This window comes from Alligator sinensis, unplaced genomic scaffold (assembly GCF_000455745.1).
Source record: "Alligator sinensis unplaced genomic scaffold, ASM45574v1 scaffold165_2, whole genome shotgun sequence".
Classification (NCBI taxonomy): domain Eukaryota; kingdom Metazoa; phylum Chordata; order Crocodylia; family Alligatoridae; genus Alligator; species Alligator sinensis.
The window spans coordinates 246,018-269,663 of record NW_005841965.1 but is presented as its reverse complement, the minus strand read 5'-3'; the positions used below and the strand labels follow the sequence as shown (position 1 = coordinate 269,663).

General features: G+C 42.5%; 1 protein-coding gene across 3 annotated transcripts in view; it reads right to left on the bottom strand.

Annotated features, from left to right (window-relative positions):
- The window catches only part of LGR4 (leucine rich repeat containing G protein-coupled receptor 4), a 62,830-nt gene that overhangs the window by 7,411 nt on the left and 31,773 nt on the right, over positions 1-23,646 (bottom strand). For 2 of the 3 annotated variants that reach the window (XM_025200381.1, XM_025200383.1), the window contains 11 exons: positions 12,737-12,952; positions 10,254-10,325; positions 9,550-9,618; positions 8,900-8,971; positions 8,721-8,792; positions 7,226-7,294; positions 6,684-6,755; positions 4,685-4,750; positions 2,783-2,854; positions 1,495-1,566; positions 1,040-1,165 (listed from right to left, as the gene is read on the bottom strand). In XM_025200381.1, coding sequence (XP_025056166.1) covers positions 1,040-1,165; positions 1,495-1,566; positions 2,783-2,854; positions 4,685-4,750; positions 6,684-6,755; positions 7,226-7,294; positions 8,721-8,792; positions 8,900-8,971; positions 9,550-9,618; positions 10,254-10,325; positions 12,737-12,952 — 978 coding nt within the window. The remainder of the gene's footprint in view (positions 1-1,039; positions 1,166-1,494; positions 1,567-2,782; positions 2,855-4,684; positions 4,751-6,683; positions 6,756-7,225; positions 7,295-8,720; positions 8,793-8,899; positions 8,972-9,549; positions 9,619-10,253; positions 10,326-12,736; positions 12,953-23,646) is intronic. The other variant, XM_025200382.1, reaches the window with a different exon arrangement.

Below are 23,646 nucleotides of genomic sequence, written 5' to 3'. Positions count from 1 at the left end.
CTGGCCTGGTTGCTAGTGGCTCATCTACTCCTCTACCTGGACCCAGTTGCCTGCTGGGTGGGGCTGCCTGCTTTTAAGCAGCAGCCCTTTCAGTACCCAACAGGCTACTCAAACAAGACAGCTATCTCCCTGTCTAGCCCTGAGCTTCCGATTCCCTGCTCCTGGTTTTCTTAGTCCTACCTCTTTGTTCTTAGTGGCCTTGGTCCTGCTTGTTGATTTCCTGTGCTCTAGGTCCCACTTCCTGATTTTATCCTGGTTCCGGCCCTCCTCCTGGTTCCAGTTTCCAGCCCAGACCCCTGCCGTTTCCAGACTGTCATGCCACCTGCTCTAGCCCTCATGGTTCCAGACCCCTGTTGTCTGACAGGCACCTCCTGGCTTGTGGCTTAGCTGGATTATCACCCACACCCTGATTCCATATAGTTATAAGTGCCTGCTCCAAACCCTCTGGCTAATGATGCTGGTCTGGATCCCTGTCCCCTGTTTCTAATCCCCCTCTACCTTCCTGCACTGCTCCCTTTGCCTGTGATAACCACTAGGGCTATGTGAAACAGCATCGTTTCAACTTCCATTTCACCATTTCAAAGGGACAGTGTTTTGTTTCGTCCTTTCATTTCAACCCACTGTTCCGTATCATTTCATCAAAACTGTTTTTTTGTTTTGATGCATTTTGACATTTTGTCCATAGGCTATAATAGGGAATCATGAAAATGCCTATAACTTTGTCATTTCTTGCCTGACGCACGTGAAAGTTGCCAGGATGGTAGCCCCCTCTGAGGGCATGAAGCCTGCCAAGTTTCAGGAAGATAGATGCAGGGGTTTCTGTGACCCTATCACAGAAGGGTCTTTAAGGGGTGCCTGGGCAACATTATGGTACAAGTGCTAAACACTAATACTGCACATAAGTATAACTTATAACCTTCCAGTACAACTGGATTAATTTTATCATTCTGTACATCTATTTGAATGCCATTTTAAATGTGAGTTTGGACACTCCATGGCTTAATACTCCTCCTCCTCCTCTATTGTTTGAACAACATACCGGAGCTTTGCAAAGTCCTTTGCTGCCAGTGCTTCTTTCAGTTCAAAATTGCCTGCAAGCTTAAGTTGATTTAATCCATTCAGGCCTTCAGTCGGGATGGAAATCAGCTCATTGAAACTGAGGTCTCTGAAAGGTGAATATTAAAATTGCATTACACATAATAGGAAATCTGAATATACTATAGCACATTCCATAGAGCAGTGGTCCACTCTAGAATCTGGACAATAGCCTGTCTCCTCAAATTGCGGTTATGCAGCATTTTATACAAGAGCTGCCGTGTACAAGATACAAGTTTTTAACTGTTGTGTTTGCGTAATGTGTATTTGATGTTTTGATATCCAAAGAGATGACAGGCAGTTATGAAATGCAAACCATATCAGTTTAAAGTGGAAAAGTATTAATATTCCAGCAGTTTAGTGCTAGAGGGATTACTGCACAAAAAAAGGTCTACTTACAGGTTAGTTAGAGCACCCAGTGTAGTAAATGCCTCCTTGTGAACCTGATGGATGCGATTTTTACTGAGATCACTGCAATTAATAAAAATGTGTCACTGTGTTAGTAATGATGTCACTGAAACTTTAACTAGCCATTGTTTAAAGCTCCATGTTGTAGGAGGGAAGTCATATTGTGCCTCTGGCAGGGAAGCCAAGTAGTTTACATAATTTATTTTCAGTATCACCATGAAATGTTCTTTACGGAATTACATATTCATAATAGCAATCAAAAAGCCTGGTCTTCCCAGGTGCTGAGCACATGCTGAAAGGTCAGAATATTAACTGCGGCATTTGGAATACATTTGATACTCTTAACACTCCTGGCTGTGGACAGGCATACATCTGAAGCGCTCCAAATTTAGAGAGCTTTAGAATCAAAGTGCTTCAGTACAATAGAGGTGTGTGACTGTCCCTTCCACCCTTCCCCTATGCTGGGGTGCTTCAAAATTGCTACACCACCAATGGTGGACCCTTCACCCAAGGATCACAACAGGGGGTTAACTTGGGTCTCTAGTAACTCCGTGGTTCCAAAGACCAAGAGACCTTCAGGGATTCCTAATCTCCAGGCAAGAGGCTGAAGAGGATTCCTTCTGTGCCTCTCAGTTTCAAGTGTCCAGAGATTCCTTTATTTCTGCATTTTAGAACTCTTGTGTACTACCACTGCAACAGGTTGTGTGATTATGTATTATGAACCACATTTTAAATGCCAGTGTTTACTAACACGTTGTTTCATCTTATAAGTCTGCCACACACAAGTAAAACAGAGAGTATTTCCCCAGACAAAGTTTTATAAGCAATAGTGGGGAGCTGGAAAAAAAAATCTCCCAAGGAACAAAATTTTCAACTTTCACTATCCTCAAACTTTTTAATGATTTTGCATTCAAAGGCAACACTTATGTGCAACATCTGGGAGATCTACATTTGCCTTACTTTAGTTACACATTTTTGCTGTTGATTTTAGATTAAAATAATTAATTACAGAAATAACAGGAAACAACTTTTTTCTTTTTTAATATATTGTGTATACATTTTTTACTTACTTAGTATAAAATATATAAACACACCATTCAGAATGAAGAGAGACTAAAGTTGATGTGTAATAGAAATAATGTTCTCTTCTCATAGGTCATAATTTCCTTTTCCTTGAGATCTCGCACATCTAACTAGACAGTTTATTAGCATCAAACCCAGACATTATGAATCATAAACTATGTTGTGTAATGTTCAGTAAATAAGAATATGTACTTACAGTATGCGGAGGGAAGTTAGTCCCTGGAAGGTGTCTTCCCTGATTTCAAAGATCTGATTATGCTGTAAGGAACTGAAATGTGTAGAGGAAAATTGTTACATATGGGCAGATTTCCACTAGGCAGAGAGACATGGCTTTGCTTTTTCATCACCTACAAGTGTATTTTTCTCTGCTGCTATCCCTGGCTTCTCCTTCAGATGCAACCAAGTCTCAATAATCATACATGAAGAGGGCCAGTTGACACCATCAATCAAGAAAGATTTTTCTGAGCATTCTTCCATTCCAGGACTACTATTTAAATAAATACTCTCCACTAAACAAGGATGCCTGTAACCATTTTGTCTGGACAGGTTAATTCTGGCCCCACTACGGAGCCTGAGGGCCAATCTTAATTCACAAGTCATTTGCCAGAGGTGAACGCTAACAAGTGTGGCTTGAACCATCTCCAAGCCAAAAATGTTACTCTGTGACTGAGATTGACCATGCCATTGACAAAAAACTCATTCACTTTAAGACTGAGATGTTTTAGGCCAAATTCCAACCCAAAAGTGAACGTTTACTTCTTAAAATAGCAATATAGAAAAGGAGAGCATCAAGAGACCCTTTATTATGCAAGAGTTAATGGGCAGGTTCTATTTACAATTCATTCTCCTCTTACGCATCCTCCTGACAGGCAGCATGCACTGACATTCTTTTGTATTCTGAACTTTAAAACAAAGCAGGAGAGCTCCAGAACTCACTGCCCTTTTAGTCCAATGGAGATCAAGTTTGCCGAGTGCTAGGTACCTCTTGACTTTAGTGTCTACGGGTGGGTAAAACATTCACACTCTCTCTGAAGACAGATGGGGAAGGTGCATTTTTTTTGCTTTCTTCTGTCCTGGACTGTTTCTGACAATATCCAGACAAGTAGCAGAGGTGGAAGGAAGAGATGGAGATTTTTTTTTTTATTTTTTTTTACTGTTTGCATTAATATTGTAAATGTGTCCTTAATAAAAAAAAATATATGCCTATGTAGTATCATACACTGTTTAGACACTTTACAATGCCTGACATCTTACATCACTGGACAAGAGGATCTGCAGAGACAATGAGGCAAGGAAGACAAGCAGGCAAAGTGTCTGGATACATGTCAAAAGCAGTTTATATGGGGCACAATACTAGGATCCAGACAGGCAAGGAGGAGGAGGAGGAAACTGATCCAGGAATAATGGGATACTAGTGGAAAGTAGAAAGCAATGGATACTAGTAGAAAGCAATGGATACTAGTGGAAAGTAGAAAGCAGGCTGTGACATACATGGAGCAATAAGGGGAAGGAGGCTTGGGAACAGTGCAAGTGGAAATAAGAGCAGACACTTAAACAGGGGGAGACTATATAGAGCCTGTAAAACAAGCGTGAGGAGCTTTAATCTGATGTTGCAAAGAGAAAAAAATAACAAAGGGATTTAAGGAATGGAACTGTGTGCTTGGAGGGGGTGGTGAGAACTAGAGAAAAAGGACTTTTAACAGAAACATGCTGGATAGACAGTGAGTTAAAGAATGTGGAGCACAGATGAGAGAAAGAGAGAGAGAGAGAGAATACCAAGAATAAGGGCCAGTGCAACAAGCATTTATGTATATGTATGCCAATATTGCTATGACAAGCATCCTTTCTGTGGCACAGGAACAATTCAGTCTTTGGCTCTGTGAGGTCAATTTGATGGGGTAAAATTTTCTAGCTTGTAATTTACAATTCAGACAAAATGATCACAATATTCCTTTCTGGCCTGCATAAATCTCTGAAATGTTCTCATTATCAAACATTAAGCAAAAGACCCAATTATTGGAAGATCTGAATTAAGTACACTTAGCAGTTATTATTTATAATAATAAATACATAAATAAAATCAAACATTTCTACTTACATTTCTTCCAAAGAACTGCAGCCCTTAAAATTCACAACCTCCTTTATATTATTGTAAGACAAGTCCCTTAAAAATAGAAAACGGGAACAGTGTGGTTGTATTAACTGTGTTCGACTTCAAAGGTTATTTGCTGCAACCATCAAGTAAATAGAGATCAGGAGACAAACTCTCCTGCATCAACAGTTCTATACGAAAATGGAGGACATTTTAAAACACATGCATGGACAATTAACAGTTATAGTCCTTGCTGTAACCTTAACTGGTTCCATTATACACATTGGTTATAAATGAGACGGGGGGGGGGGGGGCCCCCAAAAAAAAAAAATAAAGTTTCAAATTAATTCAAAGTACTCAACAACTAGCGGATATCAGAATATGGTTACTAACATAGGGCCTTTATACACATACCTTTCCGTCCTATGATACGCTGCAGATCCAACAGGTCAGAGCAGACTTGAGTCTGCTCTGCATGTGAGCCAACACGCACTGTGCTGCATCGTGTTCAGTTGTATAAGTGGCAAAATGCACATCAGTGAACAAAAATGGCAGCACTGCGTTTTTGAGCTAAAACACCTTTAGTTCAAAAGTGTACTGCTGCCATTTTTTGCACGCTGACATGCATTTCGCTGCTTATACAACTGCATACGCTGCAACGCTGGGCCCTTTTAAAAGCGCCCAGCACTGTAGCACAAGCATGTGTACAAATGCCCCTCAGTGCCTTACATAAAAGAAACACTCTCTGTTCATGTAACACTGTCAAAAGAAACATTATTTTTTATTCTCCTTACTTTCTGAACCAGCCGAAGAGATTTCACTCAAACTTACCAGAAAAAGAGAGAGACAACAACCATGAAAAAAAATTGGTTTAAACAAATAGTTTGTCAAAATTCTGAACTGAAGCTGGAGTTTTATCATGGAAAGTGTTAGATGATTTATGTCTGGGCATTATTATCTGCTCCACCTCCACCATAAATAAATCCATAAAGAGATCCTTGCAAGCAGCCCAATAGTTCAGGCAGTTCATAACCACTGTTTAAATCCTCTTAATTTGGAGCAATCGAGAAGGAAAGTGCTTATCAGCCAGGTTTTCCAGAGCAACAAAATTTTGAACTGGAAGACAAAGGTAATTCTGATCTTGGTAGAATGTGTTCTCTGCCCACCCAAATCTCAGAAAGCTTTCAGAATTTTCTGGTGGACAAGACAGCAAGAAAATGGGGTTCAAACTGCCGAACCACCATTAATGCATCATGCAAAAGCAAAATGTCAACAGGGAAGTGTGCAATTGTGTACTGTTTTATTTTCTATCCTAAAAAAAATAAAATAAAACTTAAAATAAAACTTGGACTCCAACTCATAAAACACATGGATCTCTGAAACTGGTAACAAACTGTGTCACACTTGAATTGGGCTTGTCAGCTGGAAGCCAATTTATAAGGCACCTGATTAGACCTCTTACACATACACCATGATCCAGAGGATCGACAGTTGCCCAATAAAATATTCCCCATACTCCAAGTCTTCCTTGAATGTTTTTATTTTCTAAATTTTCCCTCTCTCTCTCTCTCTCAACCATTTACTCTTACCTTCTCTAGTCTCTCTTTCATGCAAGTTACTGTTTTCTTCTCTGAATCCATTTCTATTTCTCATTGGTCTCGTGTCTTCCATCCTCCAATCACTACCACAGTAGATAGGAGTGCTCGAATGCAGTTACTTTTTAGCCTTCAAAACTTCTATGAATTATGTCCAGAACAACTTACAGTTCCAGTACAACAGGTGCAGAAAAAACAACCCTTTCAATAAATGCACCACAATATCTTGTCCATCAACATAACACTTTGCCACAACACCAGCCAAGCAAAAGAGGATCCAGATATTTGAACAATTTTGAGGCCTACTAAACTCAACAGATTCACACAAAGTCATTTTTTAAAATGAGTACCACATTTTTTTATCAACTTATGTTTTATTGGTGATTAAAATTGGAGAAGTGTTTACTTACAGAGTTCGTAACAGCTTTTGCTCTTGGCAAAGATTAACAGGAATACTGCTTATCTTGGTGCCTGTAAGGGTCCTGTATAAGAAGGAAATACATGTGTGAATATTTACATAGTTCATAGAACACAACAGAGGATACCCTTTCAGTAAGAGAGGAAGGTTAGTACAATGGTTTGGATGCTTAGAGCCAGGAGATCTAGGTTCAATCTTTCAGCTACACCCACAAATGTTCTGTACAATTCTGGGCAAGTCACCCAGCTCCCTGGGCCTCATATTAGAGGACAATATTATTCCCTCTCCTGACAAGAATATTTTGAGGATAATTACTTTAAACACTGTGAAACATTCAGCTGTTACAATAATTAAGGCCATATCATTAGTTAACAGATAGGCAGGGATAGAACCAGATGTTCTTGCTTCTAGGACTATCTGCTAAACTATGCTTCTACCACTGGAAGTTCTAAGATTAAGCTTCTCCCCTCCCACGCCCCAAAGGAACAGAACAAAAAACTAATTTATTAGCAGATCTTTATAAAAGATACTTACAAGCTCTCCAGATTAATGGTTCCTGTCAAATTTGGAAACCACTGTACCATGCTGGCACCCCGAATGACCCTAAAAAAACCCAGAAATATTAACTGTATATTATGAAAGCTAAAAAAAATGCAATCCTGTTATGAATGATAAGTTTTCATTAGAAAGTTAGAGGCAGGCTCAATTAATTTTGCTTATTCTAATATAATAAAGGGCTTAGTCCGTCTGTCCATAACGCTCTTGGAGCACTCTGTTTGGTTACTGAAACAAACAATCCAAGTGCTCCAAGAGTTATGGACAGGAGGTGGCGGCACTGCGATGGGGACAGCAGGATGGAAGGGACGGAGTGGGGGGGGGGAAGCAGTGCCCCGTACCCCAGCCCTGCTCCCTGGAGGCGGTGGCAATGCAGGGTGCTGGTGGAGGGGGATGGAGTGGCAGGCTTCCCCACTCCTGCTCCTGGGAGGCGGTGGTGGCACCGGGAGATGGGGGGGCAGGTTAGGGTTAGCAAGCTTCTCCCTGCCCATCCCCCCTGTCATTCTTGACAGGCAATTCACTAGTATACAAGATAAAAGGGGACTTTCTGAATACACCTGAAAGTTCAATTCTCTTTAATCAATTGGTATCAAAGTTTGAGGTTTGTGAGCTCAGTGCATTTGTCATTCTGCTAAACAGGCTCAGAATTCAACACACTGCTAGTACACAAATTTTCTGCAGATGGCACCGAGTTCTCTCTCTCAGGACTGTTCCATTTCAATAAATTAGGCCAGTGCTGAATTTTAAACATATATTAAAATGAGCTGAAGTAGCTCCCTTTGTAAAAAACTAAAAAAGCAGCGATGAGAAAGCAGGAGCTCCAGCATTGTCCAAAATTCACATTTGTAGCTAATACAGCCTAGCAGAACATAAAATACCTTTCACCTGAACAAATAATGTCACCAGGAAGATGGTATCATCATTTGTTTATATGATGACATTTTTAAATTTTTGATTAGGAAAGGCTGGGAACAGCATCCAAGTGGGATCTTTCCTTCTGCAAGTACCACAAGGATATAGATACATTCTGAATATGATATAAAATCTTTTGACTCTGACTGTAGCTCAAACCTCGGAGGCCTTATTGTTTTCACTTAGTCATTATTCACTCAAAACTCCCAGACTCTTGTGTTTAACCTGTATACTTCCCTACAAATGTACCCCTAACACGCATCCATATTAAAAAACATATAGGCATCACTGGACCCAGTAAAAGTTTGCCTGAGTAAGAGTCTGGGCACTTGACTTCAGATTAGTTGTTTTATGAAATTTAACTGGGATAACAACATTACATTGCCTGCTTACTGGAGCCATTGAACAGTTAAAAAAAATCCACAGAATTTCAAATCCATTACAACCAGCTGAAGATAAAAATTCTACATAAAATAAGAGCCAATCAGTCATGTCCATTATTAGGGCCACAGCCATACTATTTCACATTCAGTATTCTTGTATAAATTAAGACAGTACTTACAAAGAATGCAGATCTGATAAATTCTGAAATGCTGAGTTCCCCACAAAGGACAAAGGATTGTCATACAAATGTCTGGGGAATTAAAGAAAGGTTTCAGTATTCTAGTAGTTCACACAACCACTGTCTAATAATTAGATTAAGAAATACACGCATACACATATATATAAAAAAATACTCACATTGTTCTAAGCAAGGGGTTTCCCACAAATGCACCATCAGGGATTATGGAAATGTAATTACTGTGAAATCCTCTAAAAAGCAATTAGCAAAGAGAAAACCAAAAACTTAAGATATATCAGCATTACATTCAGTCACTTGTCATTTTCTTCCTGCTTATGCAACTCAAACTCGTAAGTCTGATCCTGTAAGCAAACAGTTGCACTGAAATAAATAAGGACCTAATACATGACTAAGTTTGAAGGATCAGATCTTTGCCTATAGTATTTCAGTTAAAATATAAATAGTTTCAGGAAGAAAGCTATTTTGTCTAAATCTGAGCATATATGCTTTTAAGAAAAAAGAAAAAAAAATGAATACTTAATTTTGCTTATGGCCAGAAGTAGCTGATGATTAAGATCTATGTGAATGGCTACCCTGAATAAATTGTTTAACTCTGGACCACTAAAATAATTTTCAACAGGCTCTCTCCCTAGCTCCTATTTATGTTTTCCTGTAATGGGAGTATTTTTTTTTAGTATAAAACTTAATCCGTTTTAGATTACTGGGTAATGAGACAGGCAAGATATTGCCAAACCTAGTAGGTTTTATTGCCATTTTTTATGGTAAAGAATAAGGAAAATAGGTGAAAGAAAGACACAGTAATACTCACAATTCCTTTAGGCTTGGAAGTGCTTTGATAGCTTCAGGGAACTCTACCATGTTGTTATAATTTAAATCCCTGAATGATACACCAGAACAACATTAGGAAATATTTTTTATTTTACACAGATATACTTCAATTAAGACATGCTTTATGTGTTTAGGTAGTAGGGTCAGCCACACAGTGAACTCATGTTAAGCTGCTTGGCATATCCATACAACAAAGCTATGCACTTTAGCCATTGTATGGGCATGCTGTGCAGTGATGGCAGGAAGGTGGGAGGAGAATACTGTTGGCAGTGGCATCTGCATGGCCTGGGGGCCCATGGATCAGCTTGGTAAAGTCCACTCAGTGTGCAGCCCTCACTGAACACTCTAGTAGGGTATGCAGTCCTTGGCTACTTGGAAGTTGGACAGCTCTGTTTCAGAGTACAGAGCTCCACTACCTCTTGAACCTGCTTGCAAATGGGAGTTGTCACTAACATCAAGGAGGCTAGGATTCTATTTTTTGCATTCCCTTTAAACATACCAACGTATTTGTTAATGAAATACTGCTCACTAGAGATTCATAAATCTCTAGTGGGGCTTTAGTACAGGCATCTTCATAAAAAACCACTTTGATGAAAAACACTTTCTCTTCTCAGTCCTTTTTCCCCACCAAGATCAACCTTATACAATACATTCCAAATAAATTAACATTAAAAGCATACTTACAATGTTTCTAGGTTGTCTAATCCATCAAAACAGTGTTTTCCTATCGTTTTTATTTTATTGTTATGAAGATGCCTAAAGGAGTCAACAAAATCAGTATTTAAAGAGTTTTGTACATTACAAAATTAATATATATTTAATATTAAAACAATGGTTTCCAAAAACATCCCACTATACTGTACACAAGTGCATGCCTTACAACTGTGACAGCCAACTTTTTGGCAGGTGTACCACTACCCTCTTCAAGTGTCATCCCAATCCCCTTCTCCTGCCTAGTATGCTGCTCTGCTTTCTGCTCCAGCCCTGTGCTCCCTGCCCAATTTGCTCCTTTGCTTTCTGCCCCCTTCTGCTGCTCTGCTACCCATCCCTTCCCTCATCTGCCACATGCCCCACAAAGGCTGCCTATGCCACTGGTGACACCCGTGCCCCAGGCTGGCCACCCTTGCCTTACAACTAGACAAAAGCTGCTTTAGTCTGGTATGGGAAAGGTATACTGGAAAAAAATGTTGGTGCTTTGAACCTTTAAAAATGTGTTAGCACTTTTGACAATTCCTTGAGGACTTCAAGTCTAGGGACAGAGGTTGCACATAAACTGGTTTAAGTGATCAGATATTGGTTTAAACCTGTAACAGAACTTAAGTTCAGTGTATATAAACCAGTTTCAAAATGGCCAAAACCAGTTTAAGATAAACTTGGTTGAATGCAGAATCAGACTTAACTGACTGAGGTCAAACAAGTTGATGGAACTTCTGTCCCAACCCGCTTCCTGATTTAAGTTAAACCAGAGTCCCCCAGCATCCCACTATGCTCTGCAGCTCTGGGCTGGGCTGTGCTCTCTGCTCTACTGGAGCAGGGCTGGCCCTGCCCCTCTGCTCCCTAGCCAGCAGCCCCTGCCAGGCCTTTCTCCACTCGCTGCTCCAGCGGCAGGGGCGTGAGCAGCCCTAGCAGCAGCAAATGGAGATGGGGGTTTAAAGTGAAGCGAATAGAGATGGGGATCCCCCTTCCATCCCCTGTCCCAGGAGCATGGACTCCTGCTGGGGTCTGCCTGGCTGGGGCACAGCAGCCTATGTCAGGGTCCCCCTGCCCTCACTGCTGCAGGGCACGAGTGGGGGTGTGACCAGGCACCACCCAGCATGGTCCCCTAAGACAAAGGGGGCAGGAAGGGGGTTTATTCCCGTCCCTTCCTCTCCCCCCAGGACCCCAGCTGGGATCTGCCTGGCCAGGGTATAGCAGCCCATCAGGCATTTCCCCCCCACATCGCCGATGGAGTGGCAGGGGGCATGGCCAGCCCTGGCAGTAACCTCAAGTGAACTGGCCAGGGAGGGGGGTTAATTCCCCCCTCCCTGTCCCGCTAGTACAGACCCAAGCCAGGGTCTGCCCAGTGCTGCCCCATTGCTGCTGCAGGGGCAGAGACATGGCTGGCATGGCCCCCTGAGGCAAAGGGGCTAGGGAGGGGGTTTATTCCCCCTCTGCCCCTGGGGGATTGCAGCTGGGGTCTGCTAGCCCCAACCACTGCCTTCACCAATCCATCCCTGTACAGGGTTAGTGGCAGAATAAGCCCCCTCTGCCAGATGCCAGAGGGAGGGAGAATTAAACCCCCTCCCTGCCCGCTTCGACTAGGGGGGTCATGCCGGCTGACCTCTGATCACATCCCTGCCCCTGCCACTGGAGCTGCGAGAGGGGAGGGACCTTGATAGGGCAGCAACCCCTGTGATGTTGTCCTGGGAATGCAAGCCTCTTCCTGGTGGGTGTGTTGCACTGCTGGCAGGAGCAGAGCGGGCAGAGCTGCCACGGACTGCGCAGGGCGAACAGCGACACCAGGTCTCAGGGGGGTGGTTATAGCCCCCCAAGCCCCACCTATGCCAGTGCCGCTCGCCCTGTGCATCTGCAGCAGCTCTGCCCACACTGAGAGCTGCTCTAAAGTGCTGCAGTGTTTCATATATCAGCATCCCCGTGTTTCAAAATGGTGGTGGGGACACTTCAACTAAAGGCTGTCAAACAAGATTTAGTTAAAGTGACCCCGCTGCCATTTTGAAGCGCAGGGATGCTGATGCACAAGATGCAGAGGCTGGCTGGAGTATGCCAATCAGCACACTCCAGACAACTTGATTAATCAAGTCTGCTCCGATGAGCTGTAATTACAGCATGTTGGAGCAGCCTCCTGGCACGTCTACAGGCAGCAGATATGTCCATCTCTAACACCTCTGATGCCTTCCTTTAATTGTCAACTTTTCAGAATTAGTTCAAGTGATATACCAGACAAAACAATCAAGCTATCTCCAAGCTAGGGCCCTTATGACTTTCTGTTAGCAAGTTTTCTAGTTTGGATGTTAATTTTTTCCAGCCTGCAATGTTTCAGGGATACAAACTATTATTAGTCATCTGAACTGAAACAAAAGAGAACATACTTCTAATTGCAATCTTAGCTAAATCAAATCCACATCTTAGAAGGATCAAACTAAACTGGGAAATGAAAAGCTACTCACAGAACAACCAGGCTTGAAAGGTTTGTAAATGCAAAGTCAGGGATGTGCATTATTTTGTTGAGGGCCAGAGTTAACGCTTGCAGAGAGGGGAGATTGCTGAGTGGACGAATGGGCACTTCTGTCAAGCTGTTGTCATCCAACCATAGATGACGTAGCTGCACTAGCCCCTCAAAACTGTCTTCTGGGACTGTGGTAATATGATTAGCATCTAAACGCCTGCAGGAAAACAAAAGTAATTGATACAATAAGTTTACATGCCTCCATTAAGTAAAAGTATGGATTAAAAACTGGACATTTATAAACATTTTTAAAATCTCGAATAAGTTTTACTTGAAGAATTCAACATGGCCTTTTGAGACCATGAAGTAGGCTGGAACATTTGATTGCTTCAAATAAACAAAGTAACAAGTAAAAATTATTCTTTCCATTCTTTTCCTATCCATTTTAAAACAAAATGAAACTATTCCTAAAATTTTAATTAAATGTTCAATTACAACAATTCTATAGGAGACTCCACTACAAGCTATACATTCACTGGAGCAAGTTTTGAAAGCGGGTTTTAATCAATATTACATATGACAGGAACATTATTCCAACCATCTGTGATTATATCCATAGCTGTATTATCAATAGTACTGGATACTTTTACATGCATTATTACTGTACATTTTTCGAGTGACAGATCTCAGAGAATAAGAGTATTAAAAATGTTCTTGATCTTCCCAACAGAGCCATGAATCATGTTCACAAATAAAAGATTATATCATAAACTAACTTCAGGCTTCTTTTGTTCTGGCAGTCAATCCTTTCCAGCAGACTTCAAAAAAATTATCTGTTTAACATTATCAGCATTAAGTATTGCTTAGGATTAGCTTTGCCATCACATAGTTTCCCCATATTAAACTCCTATCATAAATATTAGTAGTACTTATGCATGTGGAAAATGACTCATCTGTCTTTCAAGAAGTATGGCAAAGTACTTGTAACAATTAGTTCTGCTTCAATTACCAACTCACCTCCCCTATTGGGTTTCACAAATCACTAGCTTTCAGGGAATTTAAAAGGAGGGCTTCACACCTGGAAAACAGAGGAGACTGAATGTCTGACATTACTTTCAGCCTCCAGATACACAGCACTTCTGATGCAGGTATTGCCAGCAGAATCAAACTAAAAAATCTTGCCTATAAAAATACTGGCAAATATGGTACTATTCATATCCAATGATAGTGGTAGATTGTGCAAAGTGAACAGAACTCTCATTCTTTTCCTACACAAAATTCTCCTTACCATCCTGTTTTGCCCTTTTATACACAAAGGTTACATTCACTTTAAGGGAATTGTACTTTAATACTGTGTCACTACTTGTATGCTCATTATGCAATGAATCAGTGAGGTGTAGGTTCAAAGACAGGGCCTCTTATATGTATAAAGCATTCATTATGTTTCTAGTGCACAGAATTCCTAGTATAACCCTCTAGCTAGCACAATCCATTTTTTCTTTAGTTTAATCATGTGTGAATAATTACAGCCTATTTAGAGGGTGGGATTTTCAGAAGTGTTCAGTACCGGTCTAGCTCTTCACCCACTGGAGTCAACAAGAGCTGTTCAGTTCAAAGGGAACAGAGTGAAGCTAAAGCTGTGTGCCCTGACAGGACCCCACCCAGCATGCCTAGAGGCATGGGTATATCCAGAATTTTGTAAAGGGGGGGGGGGGGAGGGGGGAGTGCAGGAACAGCAACCTGTGCAACAGGGACAGCTGCACCCCCACTCACAGCCTCCCTCCAACCCACGTGGGCAGGCAAACCACCTCACAGGAGCAGCAGTGGGGACTTTTCTTAAGTTCCTAAAGTAGGTAAGCATCTTCTCTCCTCTCCCCTCCATGCAGAGCAGCATGTCCCCTCCCCTCTGCTGCCGCTAATGTCCCCAGCTGACTTGGGAGAAGGGCAGAGGGCAGGGGGAGAGAGGGGGCAGAGCAGTTTTAGCCCTGCTCCAACTGGGTAGCACATGGAGCCAGGCTTAGCCAGAGACAACAGTGGCAGCAGGTGGGTACCCTTCCCCTCACACCTGCAGAGTAATGAAACAGATAGGCACTTGGGGTGGCTACCACACACAAGGGGAGCAACAACTTCCCATTGCTGCAATCGCAAATGCAATTGCTCAGCTGCAGCAAAAGCTGTTTTCTTCTGCTCTTCTCCCCATGCCCTCATTTGGTGCCTGGGGCAGTTGCCCCTGTTGCCTCAATATAGGTATGCCATTGCCCAGTGCCTGTCCCCAGACTGGAAGGAAACACTGGAGGGCAGGGCAGGGCAGGGAGAAAGAACCCATTTGCTGCTCCTCTAGCCTGGCTCTAGAGCAGTGGCAGGCAATTATTTTGGGTGGAGGGCCACCTACTGAGTTTTGGCAAGTCATTGAGGGCCACATGACAGGCAGCCAGCGGCAGAAAAATATTAATTTTCTAAATTTTTTAGGGGCCCCGTGGGCCAGAGAGAATGGCTTGGCAGGCTGCATTTTGCCCACCCCTGCTCTAGAGCTCCCCCCTCATCCCCATCTTCAAGGTAGCCAGAAACAGCAGCAGTGGAGGAGGAGAGGATAGGTGGGCATTTATACATGTACCTTTCTCTGCTTCAATGCACCAGAAATTCAGCATGTTGGATTTCTGGTGCTGTGTCCCATGCATTTGTATAAACAGCGAAATGCATGTCAGAGTGCAGAAAAAGGTGTTGGTACGCTTTTGAACTAAAAACCATTCAATGTGTTTTAGCTCAAAAGCACACCACTGCCATTTTCTCCGCACTGACGTGTATTTTGCCATTTATACAAATGCACGTACCGCAACACGGGGCACTTTTAAAAGCGCCCGGCGCTGTGGCGCATATGCGTGTACAACTGCCAGGTGTGTGATGAGCTTAGAAAGGAAGGGAGGGAAGGATTCTTACTTGCTTCACAAAACTTAAAAAAAAGTCCCCAGTGTGGTCAACTGAAAGGGTGGGGTGCCCTGGATCCACCCCTGCCTAGAAATTCTTTTGAGTGTTCTACTTCAATATAAACCCAAACTCTCATTCTTTTCTAGTGAAGGGGTTTTAGTGTTGATACAGTGCAAATGTAAAATTTTTGGGAAAGAACTACAAGAAGCTGAATTTCCATTTAATAAATGAGAATGCTGCAAATTAAGTAAAAAACACTTCGCTACAAGAAACTGAGACTTTTAAAGTAAAAAGATAACTGTTCTAAGATGAACAAGGAGTCATTAATTCTAAAGCTATAGAGTTAATTCATACACTAGCATCAAATACATCAAAGAGTGAATTCATACACTAGCATGGTCTGACAGACGAGTATACCCTCATTTGTGAATACTTTTAGCTTGTGTTGAGACTGGAACATTTCAGAGAAATTAAATGTCTGGTGATAAAAAGGGCCCAAGGCTCCCTTAGATTTAAAAAACCCAAAAAAACCCAAAACACCCCCTAGAAATTACTTGTCTCTCTCTCCCCATCCTAAATTCACACACCTCCCTGAAGATCAAAAGAATCATTATCCAAATCATTCCTTCCACAAATATCCTCCTTTTTTTGCAAATCAACATACTCTGAGACGTACGATACTCACGGTCCTGTGATTAACCGTAGGTGTACGGCTCAGTTTCTGCAGCTAAGGCATCTGACTTTCAGCATGAGCTTTCCTAAATATAGGTTTATATTTTAAAATGTAACTTTAAAAAGTAAGTGGCTGTATCTATGCAAATATATCAGTACATAATAGGCTCTGTCACTCCACAATTAAAGGCTCAGAAAAGGAAGGAGTCACACAAGTGTTGAGCAAAGAAACGTAGAATAAAAGAGGAGACATTTTATCCTTAATTCACTATGGGAAGTTCCATATATCAAAACTGGCTTAACACGGTTTTGTAACTCCTGCAAGGCTTATAACCTGAACTCTGAAAGGGAAAAAGCCTAAACTCTAAATTGTTTCCTTTTAAGTATTTTACCCATTCTAAAACAGTAATAGGCAGTTTTGTATTCTTTGAATAAGTCCAACAAGACCTTTCTTATATTCAGTGGTTCTGTTAAGCTCTTGCAGCCCTGAATTTGAGTGGAAGAAAAACTCCCTCATCTTTCACCGATAGAAGAATGGTGTGGAAATTCTGTTTTGAAGCGACGGGAAATAAGAAAAATAAGCACACTGCAGTATTCTGATATTACAACCTTGTTAATGATATTAACTATTAATATAAGATCATGAAGCCAATGCAAAAAATATTAAAATGCTTTGTTTGATTACTCTTTGCCAACTCATTACAAAATGACTTTAAGACAGTAATTGTCCTGGCCTAAAGTTTTTTCAGGGTTCCAGAAGCTGAAACCACTAATTTTATTTAAGAAATGCAAGGCTTACACCCAGAGTCCTCACTGAAATTCACATTTTATAGTATTAGGAGAAAATATTATGCTTTAGGACCTTAACAACTTGCAAAACCATATCAAAAGAATAAGTCTGGCTATTTTTATGGTTACACAAAAATGGATCCAAATTTTGTACACGCCCGTCGTTTTGTAGCATTCAGTACCGGAGTAGATTTGAATAGCTGCACTATTTCTCCCTGGGGCCCTGGGACCTTGTATGCCCTGGTTCTGTCTAAACCTATTGCTTTTCTTCATTTCACTAACTACTACCTCCATTATTTTGGCACAGTAAAGCACGGCTATAATACAACCGTTCAATATGGAGATATATTTCTATCCATACATATATAAATATAGATAGATATAAATATATTTCCACATTGAGCAGTTGCATTATAGCTGTGCTTTACTGTGCACATATATTTTTGAGAGAGAGAGAGAGAGAGAGAGAGAGAGAGAGAGAGATCTGCACTTGTTAAGTTACATATTAGCCTACACTGTAATCCTTGAAATGAAAGTACAATATATTTTAAAGAGCAAATTGAAAACTAAAATTAAATGTTTGGTAACTTTCATAGAACATTCTTGCTAAAAACAATAGCCATTTTGAAGGTTTAAGAAAAGGTTTACTAACACAAGCTAGTGCAATGGGATCAGGCTTCCTCACTATTTAGATTGCAGTTTTACAAAGATTATTCTTTATGTCCATTAAAGCATTAAAGATGAGACTTCACGTTCTTTAAATTACAGCTTGCAGCATATATTTTAATTCTTTAATATTTCAGAAGTTACTCCAATTCTAGCTTCCCCTATAGGGCATTTGCTTGCTAGAGTCCTATTTTAAATTTCAGTCTATAAATTCAGACTATATTTGCTGAGCTGTCATCTTTAATTTTATTACCTGTCAGGTTCCATTTCTACATAAGCTCAAACTCTGCAAGTTGGAGGAGAAAAGATGGAATGAGAGAAAATCCAGGTGTCCTGTAGTTTTCATACAAATGTGACATTAAAACTAGATTTAAATGCAACAAACACAAGGACCTTTATGCTTTACAACTAACCAAATTGACTCTATGAAACTATTGAGTTAATACCAAACCCTCTTCAAAGTAGAGAATAGCCATTGTGGTTATGAATTATTTTTAATCAGTCCAAGGTATTAAAATTTAAATAAAAAGCATATACAGGCAGACCTCAACTTACGATGTTTCGAGTTACGTCAAACAGCACTTACAACATTTGTAAATTGACACCGTTTTGACATTCCAACGCAGGTGTCCAGCTGGTAAGTATGTTGTGGGTGGGGAGGGGAAAGAAGGGAAGGAAGAGGCATGGGGAGGCAGATCGATGCCTCTGCAGTGAGGGAAGGATTGTGGTTGGGGCTGGGACTGGGGCAAGCGCTGCCCAGCTGGGGTGAGGGGGGTGTGGGTAAGGGATGGGGTGACTCCCGCTGCTGTGTGCCACAGGGCTGGGAGGGCATGGGAGGGAGCATGTGCCCCAGATCTACATGGGGCAGCCAGGGCCAGAGCTGCAAGCCAGGCAGAAGGAGCTGAGAGCGGGGGCTCTGCCCTGCCACTGCTTGCCCACCTGGGACAGGGGTGCGCATGATGCAGGCTTGGCTCGCTCCGGGCGGAAGATGCTGGGAGAGAGGGCTCTGCCCTGCTGCCGCTTGTCCAGCTGGGATGGGAAGGCACAGGGTAGAGGCACTGTGCTGCCTTGGACTCCCTGCACCTCCTCGATGACCCATGGTTTCACCCTGTCGAGCAGCAGCAGCTGCAGGGCATGGTGGGGGCATGTGCCCCTGGGTCTGTGCAGGGTGGGGGCTGCAGCTATCTTAAAATTCCCTATAGCCTCCACTGCCCACCCAGAGCAACCCCAGCCCACGCTGCTCCAAGCAGATCCAGGGCACACCACTTGCCAGGGCAGACCAAAACCACAGCTTGTCTGGGAGGCATGGGGAAGCTAAACCAGCTCCACTGCTGCACATCACTTGTCCGAGGCAGCACAATGCCTTCGCCCCACACCCTGGCTGGACAAGCAGCAGCAGGGCAGAGCCCCCGCTCCCAGTGCCTTCCACCTTGCCACGGGTGAAGCAGCAGGGGAGCAGCCAGACAAGCTGCAAGTTCTCCCGCAACTACCCATAGCCCCTGCTCACAGCACCACCAGAGCATAGCTCAGCACTGTCTGCCTTGCCACGAGGGGAGCAGCTGGATGAGCCACAACTTCTCCTGTGGCCAACCATATCCCCCGGAATGCAGCTGGGCACTGCCAGCCCCACTGCAGGGGAAGCAGCGGGGAAGCAGCCAGATAAGCCGTGGCTTCACTCCAGGGGCTATGGGCTCTTAATCATTTGGCTGGAGGATCAAGATAAACCCTGTGCTCCTGTGAGTTTAGGCATTATTCAGGAAAAGGCTAGGAGTTTTTATGATGAACAGCAAAAAGTGGCAGAGGAAGAAGATGCACCCACTGTTGAAGAGAGTCCTTCTTGTAAAGTCTTGACAACAGAAGTGTTGGCTGAGGCATTTCAGCATTTGGAAGCTGTCATGTCCAGGTTGAGGAACATGACCCCAACATTGAACACAGTGCATCAGTGAATAGGGACATATCCAACACGTACAGCTGCTACAGAGAAACTGACAAGCAAAAGAGGAGAACATCTGTCCAAACTTGCTTGGATACTTTCTTTAAGAAAGCAGACTAGATTCCAGAAAAACCTGCAGCCAGGACTCCTGAGAAGACTCCAGCAAAGAGCCCTTCAAAAAGTCCAGCAAAGTCACCTCAAGAAGTCCTTCCAAATCAATATGATTGCTATTTACAATATAAATACATTAAATGTAGCTATATTACTCATCTATAATTGAGTATAAAATTCTGGGTAATTTTTGGTGCAAATAGGGTACCAGACCTTCGTTTAGGAACCAATCCCCCATTTATAACCTTGTTTCCTGTGCGAAAATTGGTTCCAAATTACGTTTTGACTTAAAACATGGTTTCCAGGAACCAACGGTGTTGTAAGTTCAAGGACTACCTGTAATTGGAATGCCAAATTACTAATTTGAATCAAACAAGTTTAAATTGTTCATGAAAATTCTCACTGAACATCTCACAGAAAATGAAATGAGGGATGCACTAGTCATGAAAAATGCAATACAATTTCAGGGGAAACATGTAATTTAAAAACATTAAGTAAATTGATAAATGGTGTAGCTCTCCAGAATATGGGAGCTTAATACAAAGCAGAGCACCCTAAGGCTGATTATCAGGGATCCTGGTTTTCCCCGATAAAAACAAGCAACACAAATACTCTGATAAAACCCCCAAAATTCATGATTAAAAAATTAAAGGTCCCCCCAGTCCTGCTTGTGCCCCTCATTCCCCCCACAACAGCCCCCCAGCCCTACTGGTGCCCCCCTTGCCCCCCACCCACAGCCCCTGCCTCCCAGTCCTGCCAGAGGAGGCCCCCAGGTGCCAGGGCTATGGGGCCAGGAATCGAAGTCCACAGTTCCCTGCCCCCAGCAGAAGGCAGTGGCTGTTGCAGCAGCAGGAGCATGTAGTCAGCTTCCCACCTGCTGCGGGCTTGGGCAGGGGCGTGGCTGGCTCCCAGTGGCAGTGCACATTCCCGGGGGCAAAGGGGACCTGCACCCCTCAATCTGTGTTGGGGGTAGGGGCAGGGAGGGTATGCACCGTGTGCAGCTTCCCTGAAGGGCCAATAGCATGCTACTCTGGGTGCATGCGCTGCCAGCTCGGCAGGCAATCCATGTGCAGCTTTCTCCAACACCTCCCCACTCCTCAGCCCCCAGCCAGCTTCACGCAGAATTACCCACTCGGCTGGCGGTGTGTGGACCAGAGTGGCACGCTATCAGCCTTTCAGAGAAGCCGCACATGGAGGTGTGGTGCTCACTCAGGCTGATACCACACAGCTCACGGTCCACGTACTGCCAGCTGGACAGCCACTCCATGTCTTTCTCTAATACCTTCCCACTCCCTCAGCCCCCAGTCAGCTTTCCCCCCCACCGTCAGTTTCCCACCCAGTCCTGCTGTTGCCCCCCAGCCTTGACCCAGAACCCTCTGGCCCCCTGCAAGCCCCAGTTACCTCACAGGCTCCAGGAAGGTACGCGAGTCCGAGCCAAGCCGTGGGTAATTAAGAGCCTCAGGCCCCGCCCTTTTCTCTTCTCCCTCCCCATCCGGGCAGGGTTGTGGGTTTTCTGCCCTTTTTGCAATCAGCTCTTACAGGCTGGAACTCTGCCCACCTGCAAAGCTCTTTGCAAAAGCAGAAAATCCACGGGTTTCTCTGCTAAAATGTAAAATCCATGGTTTTCTCTGTTTTTCTGTGTGAAACTGAAAACCTGGATCCCTGATGATTATAGAGTCTCCTAGGAAAAAAAAAAAGCACGTCTAATCTAGGCAGGGACTCGTAGCTAGATCACTATAGGTCTTAATCTAAACAGCAGTGCCTTAGCACAGGCCTATTAAGGTATGTCCTGTACCAGCCCATGACCAATAACACCGTGCCCCATTTGGGGCTACTTTTCCAGAATATTCCTTTCCTTTCTTCTTGGACTAGAACAAGGAGCTGAGCATAGATAATGGGAGAATCTTTAATCTCTGAAATTTAAGACCTTTCCCGAGTCATGCTCACATCCCAGTTCAAGCATGGGTGATATAAATCAGAGGAGGGAGGACTACATGATGAACAAAAAGATGCAGGATGGTAGCTCACATGTATGTACACAGTCAAGGACCTGACAGAGAAGGGGTGATGGAGTTGGGAGGGGAGGGGAGGGTAGGAAGCATAGCAGGGAGAAAACAAAAGCCAAGTTTTCTTCCACAGATGTGGTTTCCCCTTGAGTCTGTGGCAGGAGTCTGGCAGCAATCTTATTTCTTAAGGACAATCAATGAATTACACAGCCCACTCTAATAAAGCCAGATCATCACTGGTTAGTCAGCAATTTCTGCAGATCTTCACGGACTGACTAGATACACATACCCCAACAAAATGCACCCAGGCATGTTAGATGACAGATAAATATTGTAAACATTATCTTGATACCAGGAACTATAAATATATCCACAATGAGCGGCCAAGCCCCATCTGAGGCTCATTTTGCTGGTGTTATTTTCCTGGCACGGGAAAGATTATGACAGAGGTGTTGAGGACTAAGATGTCAAGGGGCTACTGTTTTCCTTTCCAGATCATGGTTTCAATCACATTATTCAGGCTACATGGTTTTGGAAATGTAACAGCATTATACCAATAGCAAAAGTTAAATGTTGATATTAATAGAAAGTAATCACTGCTGATTGTACACTTATGTCAAACCACTTTTGGTCAACGGCAGTCGGTAATGAACTTTGCTCTTTTAAGTGCTACTTCAAAAACCACAAGGAAATCACTCAAATAACTTGAGAGTAGATTTTAGTTTTTAGACTGAAGTACTGATAAGCCTGGATACAACGGAAATTCTTTTATAATGTAGGACAGCTAAATCAACCATGTTAACAAGAAGCACTTTTTAAAATTCTATGATAATTATAATGACTTCAGAAGTGCATTGCTCAAACTGAGCAGTTGCTCATTCTAATCTTTAGCACTAAAGGACATAAATATATGGATTTTCTTCATCTCTCAACAAATAAGGAAGCATGCAATAAAGTAATCCCGTGGACAGTTTGAACTTTGAAAGCACGTTTTCCCTATAAGTGTAATCTCTGTTTAAACATCTTAAACTTTTAACACTTGCTGCAATTTATCCCTAGAGGATGGAGATATGCTCCATGTTAATCTTTTACTCAGATACCTTACAGTTGGAACTATAAACAACAAGCAGCCAGAGTGACCACTCTTGAAGGGTGAGGTGGGCTAATCATCTTTTTTTCCACAGCCACGGTAAAGATTCTGTTGCAATCACTCCCTCTGACTCTTACTTAAAAAAAACGTAGTATGCATTTGCCCAAGCCAGCCTAAGTAGAAGAGAATAAGGTACAAAATTTGAAAGGATTGCTGAAGCTTAAAACAAAACAAAAAAACCCCCAAATAAACAAATAAATAAATAAAAAAGGCATGCACCATCTCAGTTACTCTTCAACAAGAATGGCTTCTGAACATATCCAACATATCCGCCATATGTAATAACAAGTTTGTAAGGCAGCGTGATTAGAAAAAACACAGAAAAACCCCCAAACACTCCAGCTATAAAGATCTCTCCCCCACCCCTTTGACATACTTTCGCTCATGCTCACAAGCACCCTCGAAAAATGTTTAACTACCATGACAATGGAGAAGCAAAATACTGGGTCTCTAAGCCAACATTTCATTTGATAGTTTAAAACTAAAAGGAAATTTATGTGAATTAATTCCCTTTCTGGCAGGGTTTCATCACAACTCTACAATTAATATAATGGAAAAGAAACAAAAAGCAAGGAAGAACCTTATAGATTCATAGATGTTAGGGTCGGAAGGGACCTCAATAGATCATTGAGTCCGACCCCCTGCATAGGCAGGAAAGA